Source organism: Gasterosteus aculeatus, chromosome 4 (assembly GCF_964276395.1).
Source record: "Gasterosteus aculeatus chromosome 4, fGasAcu3.hap1.1, whole genome shotgun sequence".
NCBI lineage: Eukaryota > Metazoa > Chordata > Actinopteri > Perciformes > Gasterosteidae > Gasterosteus > Gasterosteus aculeatus.
Genome location: NC_135691.1, coordinates 13,548,288 through 13,567,241, shown reverse-complemented (window position 1 = coordinate 13,567,241; position 18,954 = coordinate 13,548,288). Strand labels below are relative to the sequence as shown.

Here is an 18,954-nt window from a genome sequence, read left to right as displayed (position 1 = left end):
GAAAATACGCACGTCTATGGAAACCGTCAAATGTGAAAACTAGAACAAAGTTCCACGGATAACTTGACGAAACCCACACTTAACTTTGTGTTATCCATGCGTTGTTTATGGGTATGCATGATTGAATGTGTATCCATTAAATAAGTGTGAAGAGTGTGATAGCGCCATGTGTACACGCATGTGGTGTTTTTTTGTTTGTTTTTTTCATACAGGGTCAAAATCTGATGAGCTATGAGCGGTGTCTGACTCACAGGGCCCTTACCCTGGCATTTAAAACATTATATAAACTGGGGCTTAAAATAACCGCGTAGCTCAGCAGTGGTTTACTGAAGTGGGATGAAAAAGCATTCTTACCTCACACGCTATCAACCTGTAGGAGGGTTGCAAAGCTGAATGCCATCAGTGCAGCTTATCTGATAAATTCACACAATTATTAAACATCCATTCAAGTAGGAAAATAAATGGTTCCTTGTTGTGTGACGCATTCAAATGAAAACTCTTTGGTTTGAGATTTAATACACTTGAAGACCATTTATTCCCAAATATGGATAATGCAGCAATAACGCCACCAGGTGGTGATGAACTCAAAGGCGAAACATCTTTAAATCTAGGAAGGGGAAAAAGTCATAGTGGGGTCAGAACATCAGCAAATGCCATTACTCCAAATGACTTGGAGTATACATTTTTATTTTGATTTCAGATGCAAGTATATGAAACATGTTAGAGGGTAAATATTTACAAAAAATGCAAACATTGAACAAAATAAACAGGGCAGAAGTACAGAGCGCTAGCTGAAGGGAAAAACTCAGTGAAGCAGTGAATGATTGTCAACCAAAGAAAGAAAACAAAAAAAAAGGTCCACGCAAATGTAACATGTGCTTTAACCAATTTCCAAAAGAAACCAACGTTTGGAAAAATAATCCTGAACGCAGACTTAAAACTGAGTGTAATGTTGCATCAGAGAGCTGTGCTGCTGCGCGCTGAACAAATGAGCCTCACGGGAGTGTGAGGTGACATCACCATTTCCCAGAGCACCCGGGGAGCTTGCACTTTAATTATTGATCATCTAAAACATACTCTACGGTACGTCCAAATGCATGTGAACTTGTGACGCGTTTCTTTACAAGGGCACGCCTACACAACACCCTCTGAATAATATATACAAACTGCAAACCATTAACCTCAGCAGTGAAGCATGTGTCATCTTTGTTCAAGCCTCCTTATATAAATGTACAACTTTAATACGAAATGAAAAATGTGGTGTGAACTGTTACGATGAGCCCTGAGGAAATGTATGGATTTTAATGTTTCTATTTAGACTCCATCTCAAATAAAAGCTATGCAGCAGCATTATCAAAGTATTTATTAAACAGCCACAGACAATCGGAGGAGTTCTCCCACCCACGACGTGTAAAAGCTGAATCATAAGCCCACAGTCACTGCAAGTCAGAGCACACGGCTACTGTCACACCACTTCACATCTCCAAATCACACGGCTCGCCAGCTTAGGACACACAGTGCGGAGCAGAGTGAGGGGATGACACACCCGGGACGTGAACTGTTGAGTCCTTTGTCTTGAGAGCCGCCGAATTTGCTTTTTTACGTGAGTGTTTTTTGTGTTGCAATGAAAAGTAAAAACAAAAGCACATTTCACAGTAGTATATATTTTTTGTTTTCCTTTTTGTCACGGTTTGTTAAATACATACATAGAACAAGACAAATAGCAAGACAAGAGCAACCCCCGCAGATCCCTTCACCAGCAACTGTTTTTGTGGTTTTTCCTTAATGTTTCAAAGACTTTAATTACCATTCTGAAAACTGAAAATCTAAATCATTTCCCCACACTCACCCGACCATAATCATTCAGCTGCTTCGGTCACAAAAAAGAAAAATAAAATGAAATAAAAAGCAGTCATCCAACTTAAACAATTTTATAAAGTCGGAAGAAAATACCACTATAAAGTATTACATACTTAAGAAAGATAAGCCTATGACTATGCAGGTGTCTGCAAATGAGTTTCAACGAATGGACCTTTTTTCAGAGGTGCTTCTTTGCGAGGATGCTCTCATTACTGACATCGAGACTCTTCTCTCTCGACTACAGGTCGTACTTGGACCGTCCCCGCTGGACTCTGTATACTACGCAAAGTCGGAGGGTCCAAGGTGGGTGCCGGGAAGGCCGAGGGTGTCCAGAGGAGCACTGGGACTCAACTGTAATGCTTTGAATAAAAAGGGCAAGAGGCCAGGGACAGAGGGAAAGGGCCAGAGCGAATGGTCCTGGAAATGCAAACAGCTCCAGGGAACTTCATCCTTACTTGTGAAGAAATGTGCGGTATCAAAAGTAGATCTGCTTGGCATGTGACGGATTCTGCTCCATGGGGCAGTACGGACATTTCAACCTGAGGACGAGAGACCGGAGTGTAAGAAGAGCGGGAGTTTGAATGACAAATCAAAAGACCATATTGGTTGCTTCTGCTGAACAACCATTAATCTTGATTTCTTTATTTACAGATATCCATCGGTTTCCATTAATTGAATCGTAAAATTGGAGGCTTATTACAAGTGCTGAATATTCTGTTTTTAGATGCAAACAAAACAAAAACAGTTCAATATTATTTTCCAGGATCATGCAACACACTTTTTGTTTTTAACCTAAGCTAAATCACACAACCTAATCCTACCCTGAACCTATCAAGAAATCATACAAAGCATTGGGCTGTATTGCTGACTTACTTCCCAGCATTAGTCAGTTTGTTGAGGGCATCTCTGGAGATGACGTGCCCACAGATGAGCTTCATGGGAGGATTGCTCTCTGAGGTTTGCTGTCTGAGGATCGGGCAGGCAAACACAGAGTGGTACCAGCACTTCTTCCCGAGGTCGATTTCAATCTACAGGAACAGACATGGTGTGAATCAACTAAGCGGGCAAAGAGGAGCGGGACATGCCGCTGGGAAGCCAGGAGCGACTTACAGGCAACTCATCTTTGTGCGTCCAGACTCCGCTGCACTGTCTCTGCTCGATCACCTGCTTGATGTTCATCAGCACTGGCAAGGCCATACAGCCTGATGCAAAACTTGCAGAAAAAAATAATAAAAAGGCAGCATTAATTCAGTCCAGCTGTTTTTTAAATATTTTAAGCACACACGCTACATGATGACAAGCAGGTTGTCTACATGATGGTACAGTTCATACTTCACTATGAACTGAACAAATGTACTAGTTAATTGTTTGTACTTTGGTTTAAATGTAAAAACTGTAAAAGGTAATCAGAGAGGAATGTTCACCTAACACTGAGTGGAGACTCTACAGAGAGACCCAGCAAAGCGCAGGCATCCCTGGTGAAGATGTTACAGATCTCGGCCCACTGGTTCGTCTCCAGCAGAGTGCGGTACGGAGAGTTATCAATGCCGTGACGCAGGTACACCAGACTGCCCATCAGGATCTGAATATCTGCAGGGAAAAAATGTGCCGGAGAGGAAAATAAAGTAAATCAAAAACCTTACGTGACGATTTGTGAGGTAGGCCTCAAAAGGACAGTGTATTTTCCTTATGAACATCTTTGGTCCTTATTGGATGCAAATAGAGCAAAGACTCTTTAATTATTTCAAGGTCAAAGGAAAACATGAAACACAAGTCATGCTAAGCATCTTTGCGTATGAGAGACTTAGGAGGGTCAGACTGAGGTCCATGTGTCCATCTACCTCTCTGGTGCTGAGAGGCGAAGGGTTGGAAGTGCCTGGCATACTGCAAGGCCTCCATTTGGTTGTTGATTCCCCCACTGAGCAGGCTGATGAAGTACAAGCGGTGCAACTTGAACTCTAAACTGCTGTTCAGGTCCAAAAGGCGCTGGCGATTCGACACAGCCCACCTACGGAGACAAGAATAAGTACAGTTAACTTCGTCAACATTGATAATTTAATCATCACGGTGTTCAAAAGGGATTCACTAATCAACGTAAACCGTATCTCAATAGAAATTCCTCCATATTTGGACTTTATAAAAGTGGGCAAGCAGTTCACAAAAGTTTGAGTCAACGAGATGGGAAAAGTAGTTCAATTATTTTTGCAAATACCAGTGTTCCCCTACTGTTATATTGAGTGAGGGGGGCATATTAGAGGGTGAGGTTAATTTTGTTTGATTTTCTATATCGTGCCAGACGACAACAGGTTTTATTTAAAGGTTACCTTTCCTATAAAGATGGGTCAATAACTTGTTCATGTATTAGAAACACAGCCTGATGTTCATTTTCTTATTTACACAACGACATGTAATCTCTGTCTCTACACGGTCGCACGTTAACAATACTCTCCCTCTTTCTGCATCACCCCGATACGGGCAACACTGAATACCAAACAACTGTCTTGTTTATGACATTTTCCCATGCTAAATTGTACTGAAGGTGTCTGTACCTCTTGTAGTGCATTTTATCTTCTCCAATGTGTTTTTCAGTTATTTGAAGATAATGAATATTTAGAGAGAAAGTATAACATACTCTAGTGCCGGCCTGAGGTCTTGCATCCTTAGAGCTTCAAGGATTCTGTTCAGCTCCAGGAAAGGCTGCTTCATACTCATATCTATAACTACACCAGACTCCTGGAAAACAAATAAATAATAAATTGTCAATTCATTATCCTGACTTACAAAAGATAATGCCTTTAAAAAGGCCCGTAACGCTACATCAATTTGCTATGATTAATTTCAGATAGAAAGTATTTTAAAGCCATATGGGCTGCATTTAGAACAAAAAACATTTTGCGGGCTTTATGGTTGCTTACCTGACAAAGATCCTCTGCTACACTGAGCATCCCTTGTCTGTAAAGGTGCTCCACAATTGTCTCACTCAAATATTTCTGTCTCTCTGGGGTCTCCCACACCGTCTCTGCCACCACAGCACTGATTTCTGCGTCAAAATTCTGCAGAGATGCATGTCAAAAGTCAAGTTCCTTAAAGCCCATTGTTAAATGTTAAAAGAAAGCTGGTCTCAATGTCCTCACCCGGTCAATGGCTTTGCCCACTTTCGACACACTGCCATGGATGTCCTTATGTCGGGAGGCTAGCATCTGCACTGTTTCTTTGATATTCTTACAACACTGTGCCATGGTCTGAGACAGGACTGACAAGTCCGCATCTTGTACTCCTGCAAGTGAGAAAAGAAGGAAAAGTCTTCATTCTGCATTCCTACAATATTATGCGACAATTAATTAGGATACAGCACGAACAAAGCATAAAAAAAACAAAAGCATAATCTTTATGTAAATACTAAACTTAAAGCCGCTCTGAGAATATTTTCAGTGTTCAGGCAGTGTGTGCATCAGTTTTCTTACCAAAAGCAACTAGCTGTCCACGTATCTCGCAGACACTGCGCAGGAGCTCGTCTAGCCTCTCCTCAGACTGGTGGCCGTACATTATAAAGCGATGAAGCACTTTCTCCAGCTCCCGCTCAACACAGGCACACTGTTCCATGGTTCAGACTGGAACACACACACACACACACACAACACCTAGAGAAAGAAAATACAATAAATACAGCTTAAAGACGTTTGAGAAAAAGTAACAATAAAGATAGTTTAATGTTTTTTTATTAAAATCAGATCATGTCTCCCTAATACAAAACACTTTCTCATTACAATAGCTTAGAATTATTTTTTTCAAGATTTATGACCTAGAGATGTACTCTGCGTGACCTTAAATGTCAAACAATGGACTGTGCAAAGTCAAGGAAACAACTAACTAACCGCAAATATATCTTCAGCAAATATGCATAATTGATGTTTGCCCAGCCGATGCATTGATCAGGCTGAAATCAGGAATGTTTTTGTTTAATGTTAGTTTGCTGCTCTCTGTAGTTTGTAACAGCTGAAACAACAGAAACAAATCCAACAAATGTAGATTGTGGACCAGTCAAGAAAATACGTATGATCCCATTCTATTATTTCACTGTCACAATAATGGTGTTTGACAACACTGAACATGCTGACAATCCCATTACAGCGATAGTTGCAAAGCTCTCTTGCAAAGCTCTCTCTTGAACGAGACATCCCCCAGCGCTGCACTACAGTGTTTTATAACATACGACATTTGACGGCTGGCTGGCATTCATTATTTATTTATTTTTAAGCAGAAGAAACCTGCAAAGCTGACAACGAGCCTGCCCTGTGCTACCCTGATTATAAGTTTGCTGGCGAACCAGCAAGGCCTTTAAACCGTTAAAACGCACCGCGGCCTGTTGTTTACCGACGTAAGTCACCACTAGTCCTCAACGATGCGGAGTATAAGGTAGCGAAAGAAAAAGCCGTCAGTCATCTGGTCTATTACCTTGTTAAACTACGCATAGTCATTTGTAGGTTTTGCTATTTCTCACCGTTTGCACGCCCAATGCAGAAAATATCCACCTAGCAGTAACCGTGACAGAGCTAACTTAACCCACATAAAAGGCAAGCTAAATATTTCTATATTCCATATTTAAACACCACCATTGGTATTTGTATTACCCATCAACAACGAGAAATACAAAGTGATACGAACCACTAAGCTCTGTATTTTGATTCGATTCGATAAGTTAGAAAATGAAGGTGTCGCACAGCTAACATAAACAAACGGTGTCACAGTGTCTAGCTAGCTACAAAAGCTCGTCGCTGCTAGCAGCTACTCGGCTAGCAGCTAGTCGATGTGACAAGGCCCGAATTATTTCAGGAGAGAATGACAACCCGCTTGTCTTCGCTGTTTTGCATTATACCAACGCGTGAAACATCTACCACCTTTAACTGAATGATGAGGTATGTTAAAATAAACACCACTCACCTACCCTGCTAATTAGTTAGCAAACATTAGCGTTAGCCGCTTGCCTGTTATGGCAACACTTCACCAGCAGTCGTAATGCGGATCTTCCTGTGTCGCACTCAGCTTAGACTGGATGTTTCACAATAAAATACATGTTTTTGTGCGACGTCGAAACACTACACTCGCTGTCCATGTATAGTATGATTTTCACTCTTTCCCTTGCACACGGCCGTTAAAGCTGTCAGAACATGTCCCTTAATGGTTGGTACAATAAGGATACGAAATTAATCAGCATTCATGAAATATCATAGAATATTCATATTGAGTGCTAAACCTCAATATTGCAATATTGCAACTTAAGTAAAAGTACCAATACAAAAGTGTAAAAGTACTTCATCACAAGTAAAACATCTGTATTGAAAATGTGTTATATCCTCCAAATTATTCAGTGCAACATATGTATATATATATATAGAGCTAAATTAAGAGTAAACGTCTGTAACATTAATTGCTTATGTTGAGCCTGGCCTAAAAGAGGAAGTAGGTCAGGTAAAATATTTGAAATGTGATCGTATGTTTATATTCTTACGGTTTGTCACAAAATACTAGTTGCCTATTTAAATAGCTCATCATGAGACCAAACCCTTGTCTAGCATCATGTTCCACAAATAGTACACAACCAGAAAAAGTATGAAGCACGTTTGTTTTTCTTTTTACAAATGAACGTGCTGGTATACATTTGTCTCCTTATAGAGGCCCCATAGCATATTGTTTGTGCATTGCTTTATGGTGTCTTGCATTGCTGAGGGTGGGTGAGGTCTTTGGACTCTATTAGGCTAGTGTGACTAATCTATCAGTGATCTACATTGAAGCTTCCCATTGCTGAGGTGCTCATCATTCTTTCCCTCTGAGTCCTACACTGGTCTACTGTGCTACCATTGACCACATATGTTCAAACAGCACTTATGTACACTTTAGTTTACACAATCTTACCTCAAGCAAACACATGCATGTCATCCCCTTCAACATTTTGGAATTTTACAGTTCTGGGCGATACTATTTTACACTGTGTTTTTTGAGATGGGTGTTTATTTATAACACATTGTAAGATAGTGGATGTATTTTAATTGTCCATCCTCTTGGTACAGCCCAGAGTTCAAAAGGATGTGGATTTATGTTTGCCGTGTCATTAGAACCTATAGTGTAATAGTAAATAATGTATAGGATGACTATTAAAATGGTTTATAAACAGCATTGTTGATGTAAAAAAAAAAGAGAAGAAGATATACAACTCCACCAAGGTCATGAAATAAGTTCCCATTTTGGCAAGGAACACTAATAACATAACACTTCCGATAGAAAAATGGGAAAATTATATATGTATGATGCCGTACATTTATTAGATACTTGACTTTTATGTTACAGCCCTAGTTACATTTAGTCAGGCTGCAATTAAAGATTTTCCACTGGCTTGCCCTGAGTGACTCAATGCCTGAAAATGAAAGGTAATCTCATGAGGTATTATGTTTGGTACACAGGGTTTAGCTATTCTCCCTACTATCAAACATGCCCAGACAGCCACAATGTGACTTAGAGGGTCCTGCTATTGTAGCAACAATAATAAGTACAGTAAAATAGCATGATCGCTTTTGATCAGACATGACCAGAAAGATTAAAAGTACATTTGAAGTTGAAAAAGTCCAATGGCGCTGGTAATCCTGGGAAACATAAAATATCCAGACATCAAATATAAAACCATGATTTAAAACAGTGAAAGCACCTTGCAGAGTCTTGTCAGCTACCATGCACAGGAGTTCTGCATGTGTGATGTCAAAGTTGGGTGGTCGATGTTAACCTTTAACCTGTTGTGCCCCAGTGAGTACTCACATACACACAGATACAAACACAGCCATACATACATGCACCACAGCCTCAATGTTAAGTATAATCTCATATATAAGGTCAAGTGGACAATGTGTGGCCTGTACTTCAACCTCTGTATTTCTCCTCTCGTTCCCCACCAAGGCTCCCAGACTATTGGCTAAAGCTACGGCTATCTGGCCCTGATAGTATGGGTCTATATATAGAGGAGCCTGGGACTGATCTCGCTGTAAGTGTCAGATTCCAGGCACACTCATCTATCCTGGCGGGATCAGCACCTGCTGCTAACTATAACCCCCCCCCTCCCCGTCAGGGGCCGCCCCTCTTAGTCCAACTCACACAGGCAAGCCAATGTCCAACCAAACCCCGGCCCAGAGAAAAAGAAAAATCGCAGGTTAGACTGTCGGCAATTTCCCTTAGGCCAGCTCAAAGGGGAGGGGCAGAAATAGCGATGGGAGCATTGGAGGATGTAATGGGTCTGCCTGAGATGCCCCCCTTTGCTTTTTCTATTCAAGTCTGATACATGGCAGTGCATTTACATTCTGGAGTTGTCTAGCCAGTGTGGCTTTGCCAGACTGGGCTGTCCAAAGCTTCCCAGTCCTGGATCGGGTCTTGAATGTGGTGCAGATTTTGAGACAGTTTGGCGAATGAGGAGCAGGATTTGCAACACAGAGGATCTCAATGCCCCAGGGAGAGCCTCATCATTGGCCAAAGGTAAAGTACCAATCTGTCTTTCTCTGCCGGCATGGGGAGCAGGTACTCTCTCTCCTGTCATCCTACACGAAGGCAAAGTAGAAAGTTAAAATGAAGAGCATTTATTTGGCTGAGCTAATCCAACCATTGTCAGTTTCAATATAAAACAAATACATCTGTGTCGTTGTACTGCAAAATACCTTGTATTTCAAGATGAAAATCTTGTCAGGTTTCAACCACATGCGGACTGTTTCAAATGGATGTTTTAGTCTGCTTAAGTTGAATGTTTTAATTATAAGTTGTTTGCTATGGCTTTTAAAGAGATACCAACAGTTACATTCTGTTCTGAATCCCTTTTAAGGTTCACAATATCCCCGTATATGGCTGTTGCTCTGGACATTTAGGGTTAAAGCTAAATGTGCTTTTTGCCAGCTAACAAAGCAGGCGCATTGGAGAGTTTTTTACATCATAGTAGTAGTAATCAGTGTTCCTTGTGGTTTAAATGAATGAGCTGCACACCCTCCACGTGACACTATCTTACTTCCAGTCCAGGAACTGAGCCCAAAGCAGACCAGAGCAGCAGACTGGACGGGCCACAGTCAGAATTTGGAGCTTGTGGACGAGCGATGGACAGCTGGACTCTACAGGGGGACAGCTACTCCTTCCTGCGAAGTGCACCCCGCAACACATTTTCCCTGTGCCATCGGGACGGCACCCCCAACCAGGTTGAAATCTTCGACATCATAAACGTACCAAGTCAGCGCAGTGTCATCTCCGAGACCACCAGCCTTTGTGACATTTTTGGAGACGACTGTGAGTCACCGTCTGTCTCCAGTAGCCCTGCTGCCGGGACTTTTGTTCCTCCGCGTAGGGAGGTGGACGGGTCAGCTGCTGCCTCATCTCTGGCAGATGATCTGAACGACTCGTCGGGCTCTTACCACACTGCTCCGGGGTCCAGTGAAGGCGAGGAGGGATTTGAAGATTCTAGAGAAAGGGTTTGCAGTCCCCTGTTGCAGTGCGATTCTTCAGAAAGGAGGCAGCTGGCGGGTGAGGGACTGACCTCAGGGCTTACAGAAGTTTCCGACGATAGAAGCCCAAATTTAGAACCAGAAAGTAAATCACCCGCACCTCAATTTAGTACAGCAAGCCCATCGTCATCAGTCCTCAACACTGGTGAGAGCACACCCTCTCCTGGACATAATAGCCCCTTTACCCTCAGTATAGAGGGAAGCTTGTCATCCTTGTCTTCTTCCCCAGTTGAAAAAACACCATCATCACCTAGTCCTAGAAAAACCTACCCAGAAACGGATGCAAGAAGAACCACTCCCACTTTCATTGATAGATCTCCGTCTCTAACTCCAAGCCCCTCACCTGAGCCTGGGAACTGTGTCACCTCATCTTCCTGTGAATCAGTGAACACCCAGTTGTTACCTGAGTTGGGTGTCGCACAGGCTTACCCTGTGCCCGGGAGCAGCTGCTTTAATCAACACAGCAGTCCCTCACCCGAGCCCACATCCAAAGAGCTTTCTCTGGATTCTACAGAATCCACGTTTGATTCTGCAGCCACACTTCTATCTCCTTCACCCTCAGCCAGTATTACAGAGTTATCATCCCAGTCGAGAGAGACACTGGCCTCACCTCAGTTGAAAGACAAGCCTTCCTCCTGGGATTCGCAAGCGTCCTCTCCTTTTTCTGAGCTAAGAGGGAGGGTGTTCCTGCTTGATCTCCTCAGCAGAGGCTCAACACCTGATAACGGAGATTTTACCCACATCCCTGAGCAGATTTTAGATTCTTCCACTGCAAGAGGACACGATACAACCACTCCTGAGAGCCAAGATACAAGACTCAGTGCTGTATGTACACAACCTTCACCTGTTTCATCACCAGCAGCATCTCCTCAGCTTGTGCATAGCATCTCACCTGAATTGATACACACAGTTCCCTCACCTGGCCAACCCTGTGACGCTTCTTCTGATAAAACTTGGACAAGGACTCCGCCTCCCGACGCCTCGCATAAAATTAGACACATTTTAACACCTCCTGACAGCAGGACCCAGGTGTTGTCACCTGTGTTCAGTTATAGCTTATCTCCATCGCCTGACATTACGAGCAGTTACTCTCCCACAGAGCAAGAACATACAGCTCCCTCACCTGAAATTAGGATTACAGCTTCTTCCCCTGAGGTCAGTGAAAGAGAGTTGTCTTCTGAAGTGGAAACAACTCCTGCATCTCCTTTCCTAGATCTTCACTCTGACTGTTCCTCATCAAGAAGCCTCACTTCGTCCCCTCACATCACAGGGATTTCTTACTCTGTTGTTCAACCCGAGGACAGGGACACTCCCTCATTTCCCGAGCTTTCTTGTCTCTCCACCCGTCAACCTGATAGGACACTTGTTTCCCCTGAAGCAAGGAGCCCTACCCCCCACGGAGACAGTAAACATAGCAGTATAGCAGAGTCCACCTGTTCACCAAGAGATTCACCTTGTATATCAGGAGTCACAAGCTCTGACCTGCAGCCAGAAGTAACTGTGTTGCATCAAGCCAGCTATCAAACACCTTCACCTCGGCCAGAGCGTCACACTCCCTCGACTGAGCCAAGATATCAAACCCCTTCATCTGACAAGAATCAAAGTCCCTCGCCTCAGCAAAGGAGTAGAGGTCCATCACCTGCCTCATGCCCTGAACAGAGGTATCATTGGAATTCACAACCGACCGTCTCCACTGAGTACAACCGTCATTGTACCCGGCCTACTCCTCCTCTAAGAAATACACCCGAGGTTGAGGAGGATTCCGCTTCAGTTGATATTACAGAAAAACAATACCCAACACATTTGGCCAAAGAGAGTGTGTCACCCTCATTTAAACAACAAAACAAAGAGAGGGAAGCAGGACAAAAGGAGGCAACCCTTCAGGATAATTCAAGTCTCCCAGAGGAAAAACAACCTATTACCCCGAATTTTGGACAGAACGAAGACACTTTTAAAAATCTACCCATTGAAATAAATACTCCTTCTCGTAATAGTCTAATCTTCGAAGACAGGAGTCCAGGTATCTCACCTGTCCACAGGTCTACAGCAACCTCGCCTGTGCAGAAAAAAGAAACCTCAATTCAGCCTGAATTCTCTACGTATCCGCAAACTTATGAGAGCAGCGGCTTATTAAAATCAGCCTGTACACCTGAGCCTGCCAGAAGACAGCTGTCAGCCAAAATTAGAGGTGAAACCAGGAACAGGACAACAGAGGACATGGCCCAGCATGTAAACAGAAGGCGGACTCCCTCTCCGCCACTCACCAGGTTTACACCTGTCCACATCATAGCCCCTGAGAAACCATACAGACAGTGGCAGAACAGAAGCCGTAGCCCCTCCCAGGTTGTAGCATCCTCACCCAATTGTAATTTGAGGAAAGTGCAGACAAATAGGGAATGCCCCGATGTTGCCTATGTTGACAATAATAGCCAGGCCCATTGGGTCAGGCAAGGAAGGCAATTGGAGATGAAAAGGGAAATGCAGCTAGAGGACGAAAGGGAGGTAGGTAGGCAGAGGAAAATTGATAGGGAGCCAGAGAGCCAGAGAAAGAAGAGGGAGGAGCAGGTTCCTGAAAAGGGGAAGGGTGGGCAGTGGGACGCCAGTTACAGAGGGGAACAGGCTGAACTGTCATTCAACGCCAAGAATAGAAAAGGGCCTGCAAGTCGCAGCACAGCTCCCACAAGCAAGGAGACCCGTCAGGGACGGCCAACAGCGCATTCCTACTCGGAAAGCTTGCTTACCACCAGGCAGATACAGCAACAACAGAGTCTGCTTCGACTTGCTTCCCAACAAGACAGCAGGGGTGGTGCTCCCAGCAGACGCCGTCAACCTCCTGCACCACACAACAAGAGCAGTCTTCCTGGACGCGTGGCCGCACACAGGTCCTGCCGGAGTTCCAGCTCCAGCATGGGAAGTGAGCTTGATGAGGCAGACGATGAGGTGAAATGGTTCACAGACTTGGCTTTCAACAGCCTCTCAAGCCCTGAGGTAGATTACCTTGACATGTACAACTCCAGCCACCGTTCATCTACCAACATTTCTCAACCATCTACACAGGAGAGTCCCGCTGGGGTCAGCACAGCCTGGCCGGCCTATGCTGACTTCAGGGGTTCTGCTCCTAGGCTGGACAATGATGAACTCTCATTCCAGCAACCACCTGCATACTACTCAGACGGCCTAGATCCGTCAAGGCGCTACGAGATGGGCAGCTTTGAGTGTGTGGATGTTGCCGTGGAAAGAGAGGACTTCAGAAGGGTGAGAAGAGGAGTGCCGAAAAGACAGATCCAGCTGAAGAAAAAGAGTGACGCTGAAGGGAAGCAGGATGAGAGCAGTGAAAATAGTAGTCCTGGGTTACCAGTGATGGGGGAGAGCCCCTCTCTAGAGACTCCTTCCAGGGAGAAGCTCATGAGACAACACAGTACACCAGCAGCAATGCCAGAATGCTACGCCTCTGAACGGAACCTTGAGCAGCATCAACAAAATAAAAGAAAATCCAAACTCCAGAAATCTGCTTCTCTTGATGAAACATGCACTAAGACCAAGATGGCCACTTGTCTTATCAAGAGTGTGTTATCCAAGAAGATGCAGATTTTTGAAAAACAACCTGATGAGCAGGTAGGAGAAGAGGGGAGCCCGGCTTTTGAGGAAAACAGACAACCAACAGAGAGCACACAGGTACTCCTCAAAGAGTCCCCACTACCTGACCAACATGATCTTAGTTCCAGTCTTCAGTCAGATCACAGTCTTTTATCTGAGGGTGTCACTGAGAGAGAAAAGAAAATCACAAAGGATAATTTGAACCCAGCCAAAAGCTTTGGAGCAAGATCCAGTAATAGGCCAAGTTCATCCAGCAGCAGCCGAAGTGTTAACTTTTCATTGACCGAGAGTGAGGAGGTTGATTCTCAAAGCACAAATGCGGCCTCACTAAGATCTGAAAGGAGAGCAGAACTGAAAGTGCCATTTGATAGTAAACAGTCAAGAACTGGAGTACAACAAGCTGATGAGAGCGAGACATGGGACAGAGGGGAGGGTGGTGACTCAGCAAATGCCACCGCCAGGAACTCAGGAGCTCCTCCTGCCACAGGAGCCAGCAGCATGCAGGCCAGGGGGACAAGCAGAGACCCAGAACGTAAAAACACGGAGGACTATAAACAACTGGAACAGGATGCCAGGGGCGCTTACACGTCACAAACACAGGACATTACTGTCAGAGCTGTGGAGAAAAAGAAAGCCTCCTTAAATGTCTGTCTCACACCTGAGGCAGAGAACAAACCTTGGGCGTCTTTGCCAGATATGAAGGAGGATCAGCTAGAGACTAGGATAGATGAGGAAGAAGAAGGCAATGGGAATAATAAAGTTAAGGTCCCCATTCACAAAGTTAGAGATGTAAGGCGCCTTGTAAAAAATACATATAATCTGTCATTCAAAGCAACTAGTGCTGTAATGCCATCCCATGTGGACAAAGAAAGACTGGACACTTCTAATGAGGATAAGAGAAAAGAAATTAAGGAAAAAAAGAGGGAAGAGGGTACAACTCAGGAAGAGCGGGAGGTAAGGCATGAGATAATACGGAAGGAGAGGGAGGAGGGGGTCAGCGGGGAGAGGAAAGAGGAACAGAAGGAGGAGTTAAAAGAATCAAAGCTACAAACCTCTCTACCTCTTCAGAGCAAAGGAAGTTCTATGTCTCGTCCACAGCCGATGCAAATACAATACAAGGCTGTTTGTTCGTCAAGCAGCAAGAAAGACCTTGGTGATAAATGCGAGGCTGCTCAGAAGCTCATCACACAGGTAAGCAGAGAATCACACAAGGCACTGAGTTACACAACCGGAGACACAGCAGTTTCAAAGTCATTTAACCATGCTGTAGAAGAGGATGTGACTGAAGTGCATAAAGAGTCACACAATGAGGAGAAACCTGTGGGGCTTAAGACCGAGATAAAACCTCCAATGCTCGGCAGCCTCCCTAGATTGCCTAGTAAGGAAAGAGAGGTGTCCACTGCAGTAGTTTTAATAAGAGATGGATCAAGTAAGACCAAGAAATCCGGATCTTCAATCCATGAAGGGATTCCCAACCTGCTCCAAACTCGAGCTGATTTACACTCATCCGCACCCTCTACCCCCAGCGGTGGCCACTCAGTTTCAATGCTATTAAAGGGGAAAGGCTACCAAGCTGACATTGGAGCAGTAGTGGGCGACATGACTGAAACTGAGGTTACAGGGATTAAACATGTGAACTGCCTAGAGATCCCCCTTCAGACCGCAAGTCCTTCACATGGAGGTGAACCTGAGTCTCGTAGAAAGAGGACATTCTCCTCCTCATCCACCACGTCTTGTCCCTCGGCTGCATCCGAGAACACACACACCCTTCCAAAGGCCAGAGAAGACGAGGGCATTAGAAGTCAGCCTACAATAAAAGAGACTGAAAAGGAAAAAAGTCCTTCTCAGCTAAGAAACGCGCAGGAGCAGACACCACCTCCTGCTAAACACCAGGAACTTGGAGATTTTGAAGATGTGAAAAGACTAGATCCAACTTTCCCCCCAAGGTCCCCTGCAGCAAGGAAATTCAAACCACAGGCAATTGAGGTTAAGTCGCTGTCTAAAGAAACACAGAAACAACAGACGCCCACAGACGTTACAGGAAACAGCAGGCCTCAAACTATTGAGGTTAAATCTATAGCTAAAACTTCTCAAAAGCCAGCGGTACCTCCCAAACCAAGCTGCAAATTTAAACCAGCCGATTTAGGGGCAATGCCAAGTGAAGCGCAGAGACCTTCAGCAACAACTGTAAAGCCACAAAGTGATGGGAGGTCTCAAACTATTGTTGTGTCCTCACCGACAATCTATAGAAAGCTCTCCAATGAGTCCACATCGACGTCAAGCTATACAAGAAAAGTGGCTGTGTCTGCAGTATCCAGCCTCAAACCGCCGTCTTGCAAAGCAGCAGCAACCACCATCTCTAATCTCTCAAACCAGTCAACAGCATCAGAGGCCGAGGCATCTAATGACAGAGGTCAGCAGCAAAAGCCAGGGGTCATGCCTCAGACTCCTAGATATACACAGAGACCCACAACCTTACCTACAGCTCCAATATCAGCCACTCGGCCAGCTTTCACCTCAGCTCCGGGTCCAGTCTTTGACCCCAAACCAAACCATGTCCCTGGACCTGAATCAGCTGGATCCAACAAGCCAAGCCAGGCAGCTGTTATGTATCCAGACAGCCAACACCAGTATTCCAGGTCAGCATACCCTCACGAACAAGATATGGCGGTAACTTCAAACAATACAAAACAACTTGCAGGTGTTTCCAAAACACAAGTGCCAGGATACACACACCAGCCATGCCGGGGATCCCTCTCAAGTGAGCTCTCCCAAAGGACAGATGACCTGCTTTTTTATGCCTCAGACGACCCTCCGAGCTACGACGAAAGAGAGAGCTTCAGTCCCCTCATCCTCCCAGATCTGACCTCCAGGAGGGGGCACTATCAACCCTCATCCCGCCCTCCTCCTTGCTCGTGCACAGCTGGCTGCCCTTCCCACCCTGGTGTCACCCCTCCTCACCATCACCGCACCCCCCATAACCTTACCCCTCCCGCCCCTACACACTCTCCAGGTCAGGCTCTGCCTTACCCGGGCGCTCAACCCCCTCTCCGTCTCCACCAGTGCAGACCTGACGCTCAGCCAATAAGCTACCAGCCCAGCTCTCCAAAATCAAGCCCTCTTGGTCCAGGTCAGCCACCGGGCATGTACCAGCCTCTTCACCAGCCTCCTCCCTGCCCTCCCCACCCCTCAATCTTGCAGCCCTGCCCTGCCCCGCTGCAGCCCTCCCAGCATATTGACCCTCGACGACCACCTGTCCACAGATCCCCCCAGCAACAGCCGCCACCAATTGCTGGTGCTCCTTACAGCGATACAGGCCACAGCAACTCTCCAGGCCTGCCTCCTATGGATCCCCAGTACCTGTGTGGCCCTCAAAGTCTTGGGCCCTCCTATGGCTCTGAATATGGGGGAGACAGCTCAAGTTTGTACTCAGAGAGCAGCTATGGACAGACACCTCGCAGAGTGCTACTAGATCCTGAAACAGGGAAGTATTTTTACATAGAGGTGCCTGTGCAGCCACTGAGAAAAATGTTATTTGACCCAGAGACAGGCCAATACGTGGAGGTGCTGATCCCGCAGCAGTCAATGTCACATTTGGGCATGTACCCCCCCGCAGCAGCCCCTTACACATCTCTCCACAACCCCAACATGTATGCTCCTGCTCCACAGTACATGCCCTATGCAGCTCCTCCTCCCCAAGCCCACCCCCAGACCCAGCCTCAGCCACCCCGATATCCTGAGGCCTCTGCCGCTGCAACAATGCACGCAGGTGGGCCTGGGGTCAGCTACAGGAATCCCTCTGGTCAGTCAAAGGCAGAGGCCCAGAATCACCCACCGCTCGACCAGAGCTACCTGGAGAACATGTATTATGTCCCTACAGGGATGAATGCGAGCCCCAATCCCACCCCACCAGACTATTACCACAAACATCCCCCCAACCTCCCCCCAACAGGGGGGAAAAGGTCCTGAAATAGAGGACAGAGGCCGCCTTCCTGGAGCCTGTTGGGTTTTAAATACACAGTGTATAAAGGAGGTGTCTAATGTTAGCCTGTAACGTTATTTGAGTTTTCACTAAAGATTTGCTATCTTCAGTTGTTTATTTGCTGCTGCTTCATCTGTGCTAGGCTGCACAATGTACGATTCTGGAATTAATAGTTTTGAAAATACAAGAGAGAAAGATATTTTTTATGAGGTGTTTTTAAATTTCAAAAATGATCTCATACAATTCCGGTAATTCTAAAGCACTACAAATAAATAGGTTTTGCTGAGGTGCAATGAATGTCTCCCAAAAAATTGTATTAATTTTGTTATTGTGTTTTAGATTAATGAGTTTGTGCACAGGATGTCTGCAACTGGCAACTCTGCAACTGGCAATAAAACATGTTACATATTAATTGCTCTGCTTTCTTATACCTTCATCTCTACTTCTGTGGTTCGCTCTGCCTTTATTTGCCAGACAGATCATCTAATTAGGCCTACGGGGTCGAATACTAAAACTGTCATGCTAATATAGTGTTTTTAAACAATCAAATGCAATTTTATTTGAATGAGTAACCGCATTAGTAATGTAATCAAATGGTAAAGCAGTAAGAGAACTGGCTACTGGCTGTGCACAGGAAACTGGTGCTACACTACACCAAATGTACACTACTGTATATACCATGTAAATGAGGCTATATTATAACATGTATTAGTTTTGCGCCTTAAACATTTTGATTTCTAGTTACACCAAACGATACAAACGATACTTTCATTCAAGTATCTTACACACTTGAAGGTCCCTTCAAGTGTGTAAGGGGAAGTTGATGCTAGATATTTCTACTATTTTGCATTAAATGTTGATATCACCAGCTTTACAAAGAACCAATTTATTTTTGGTCAACTTATTTACATTTTTTCTCTTTGCCATGAGAGAGCACTGTCACTATTACAACAGAACAAACAATTGATTAATGAAAACAATTTATCAATCGAT

At 44.7% G+C, this 18,954-nt stretch overlaps 2 protein-coding genes across 6 annotated transcripts; one reads left to right on the top strand and one right to left on the bottom strand.

The window, feature by feature from the left end:
* Positions 1-651: 651 nt before the first annotated feature.
* On the bottom strand, positions 652-7,073 carry rmnd5b (required for meiotic nuclear division 5 homolog B). 5 transcript variants are annotated; one of them, XM_040173874.2, is made up of 10 exons: positions 6,802-7,073; positions 5,325-5,501; positions 4,995-5,137; positions 4,776-4,913; positions 4,493-4,593; positions 3,702-3,868; positions 3,285-3,450; positions 2,971-3,073; positions 2,734-2,888; positions 652-2,399 (listed from the first exon to the last, which is right to left on the bottom strand). In XM_040173874.2, exons 2-10 carry the CDS (start codon positions 5,461-5,463, stop codon positions 2,336-2,338), a joined length of 1,176 nt encoding a protein of 391 aa, XP_040029808.2. In that variant the 5' UTR covers positions 5,464-5,501; positions 6,802-7,073; the 3' UTR covers positions 652-2,335. The 5 variants fall into 5 exon arrangements, with proteins under 5 accessions (XP_040029808.2, XP_040029809.2, XP_040029810.2 ...); XM_040173875.2 differs by having other exon boundaries at positions 6,806-7,049; XM_040173876.2 differs by lacking the exon at positions 6,802-7,073 and adding an exon at positions 6,362-6,634.
* Positions 7,074-9,024: 1,951 nt separating this feature from the next.
* LOC120817505 (uncharacterized) lies at positions 9,025-18,373 on the top strand. Its single transcript, XM_040173800.2, has 2 exons — positions 9,025-9,375; positions 9,902-18,373. The coding sequence occupies exon 2, from the start codon at positions 9,981-9,983 to the stop codon at positions 17,946-17,948; it is 7,968 nt and encodes a 2,655-aa protein (XP_040029734.2). The 5' UTR covers positions 9,025-9,375; positions 9,902-9,980; the 3' UTR covers positions 17,949-18,373.
* Positions 18,374-18,954: the final 581 nt, after the last annotated feature.

Coding starts and splice junctions, on each gene's coding strand:
- rmnd5b (XM_040173874.2), bottom strand. CDS start 5,463: ATGGAACAGTGTGCCTGTGTTGAGCGGGAGCTGGAGAAAGTGCTTCAT. Junction 2,889..2,970: donor CGCACAAAGATGAGTTGCCT/GTAAGTCGCTCC, acceptor CTGTTCCTGTAG/ATTGAAATCGACCTCGGGAA. Junction 2,400..2,733: donor AAACTGACTAATGCTGGGAA/GTAAGTCAGCAA, acceptor TCTCGTCCTCAG/GTTGAAATGTCCGTACTGCC.
- LOC120817505 (XM_040173800.2), top strand. CDS start 9,981: ATGGACAGCTGGACTCTACAGGGGGACAGCTACTCCTTCCTGCGAAGT.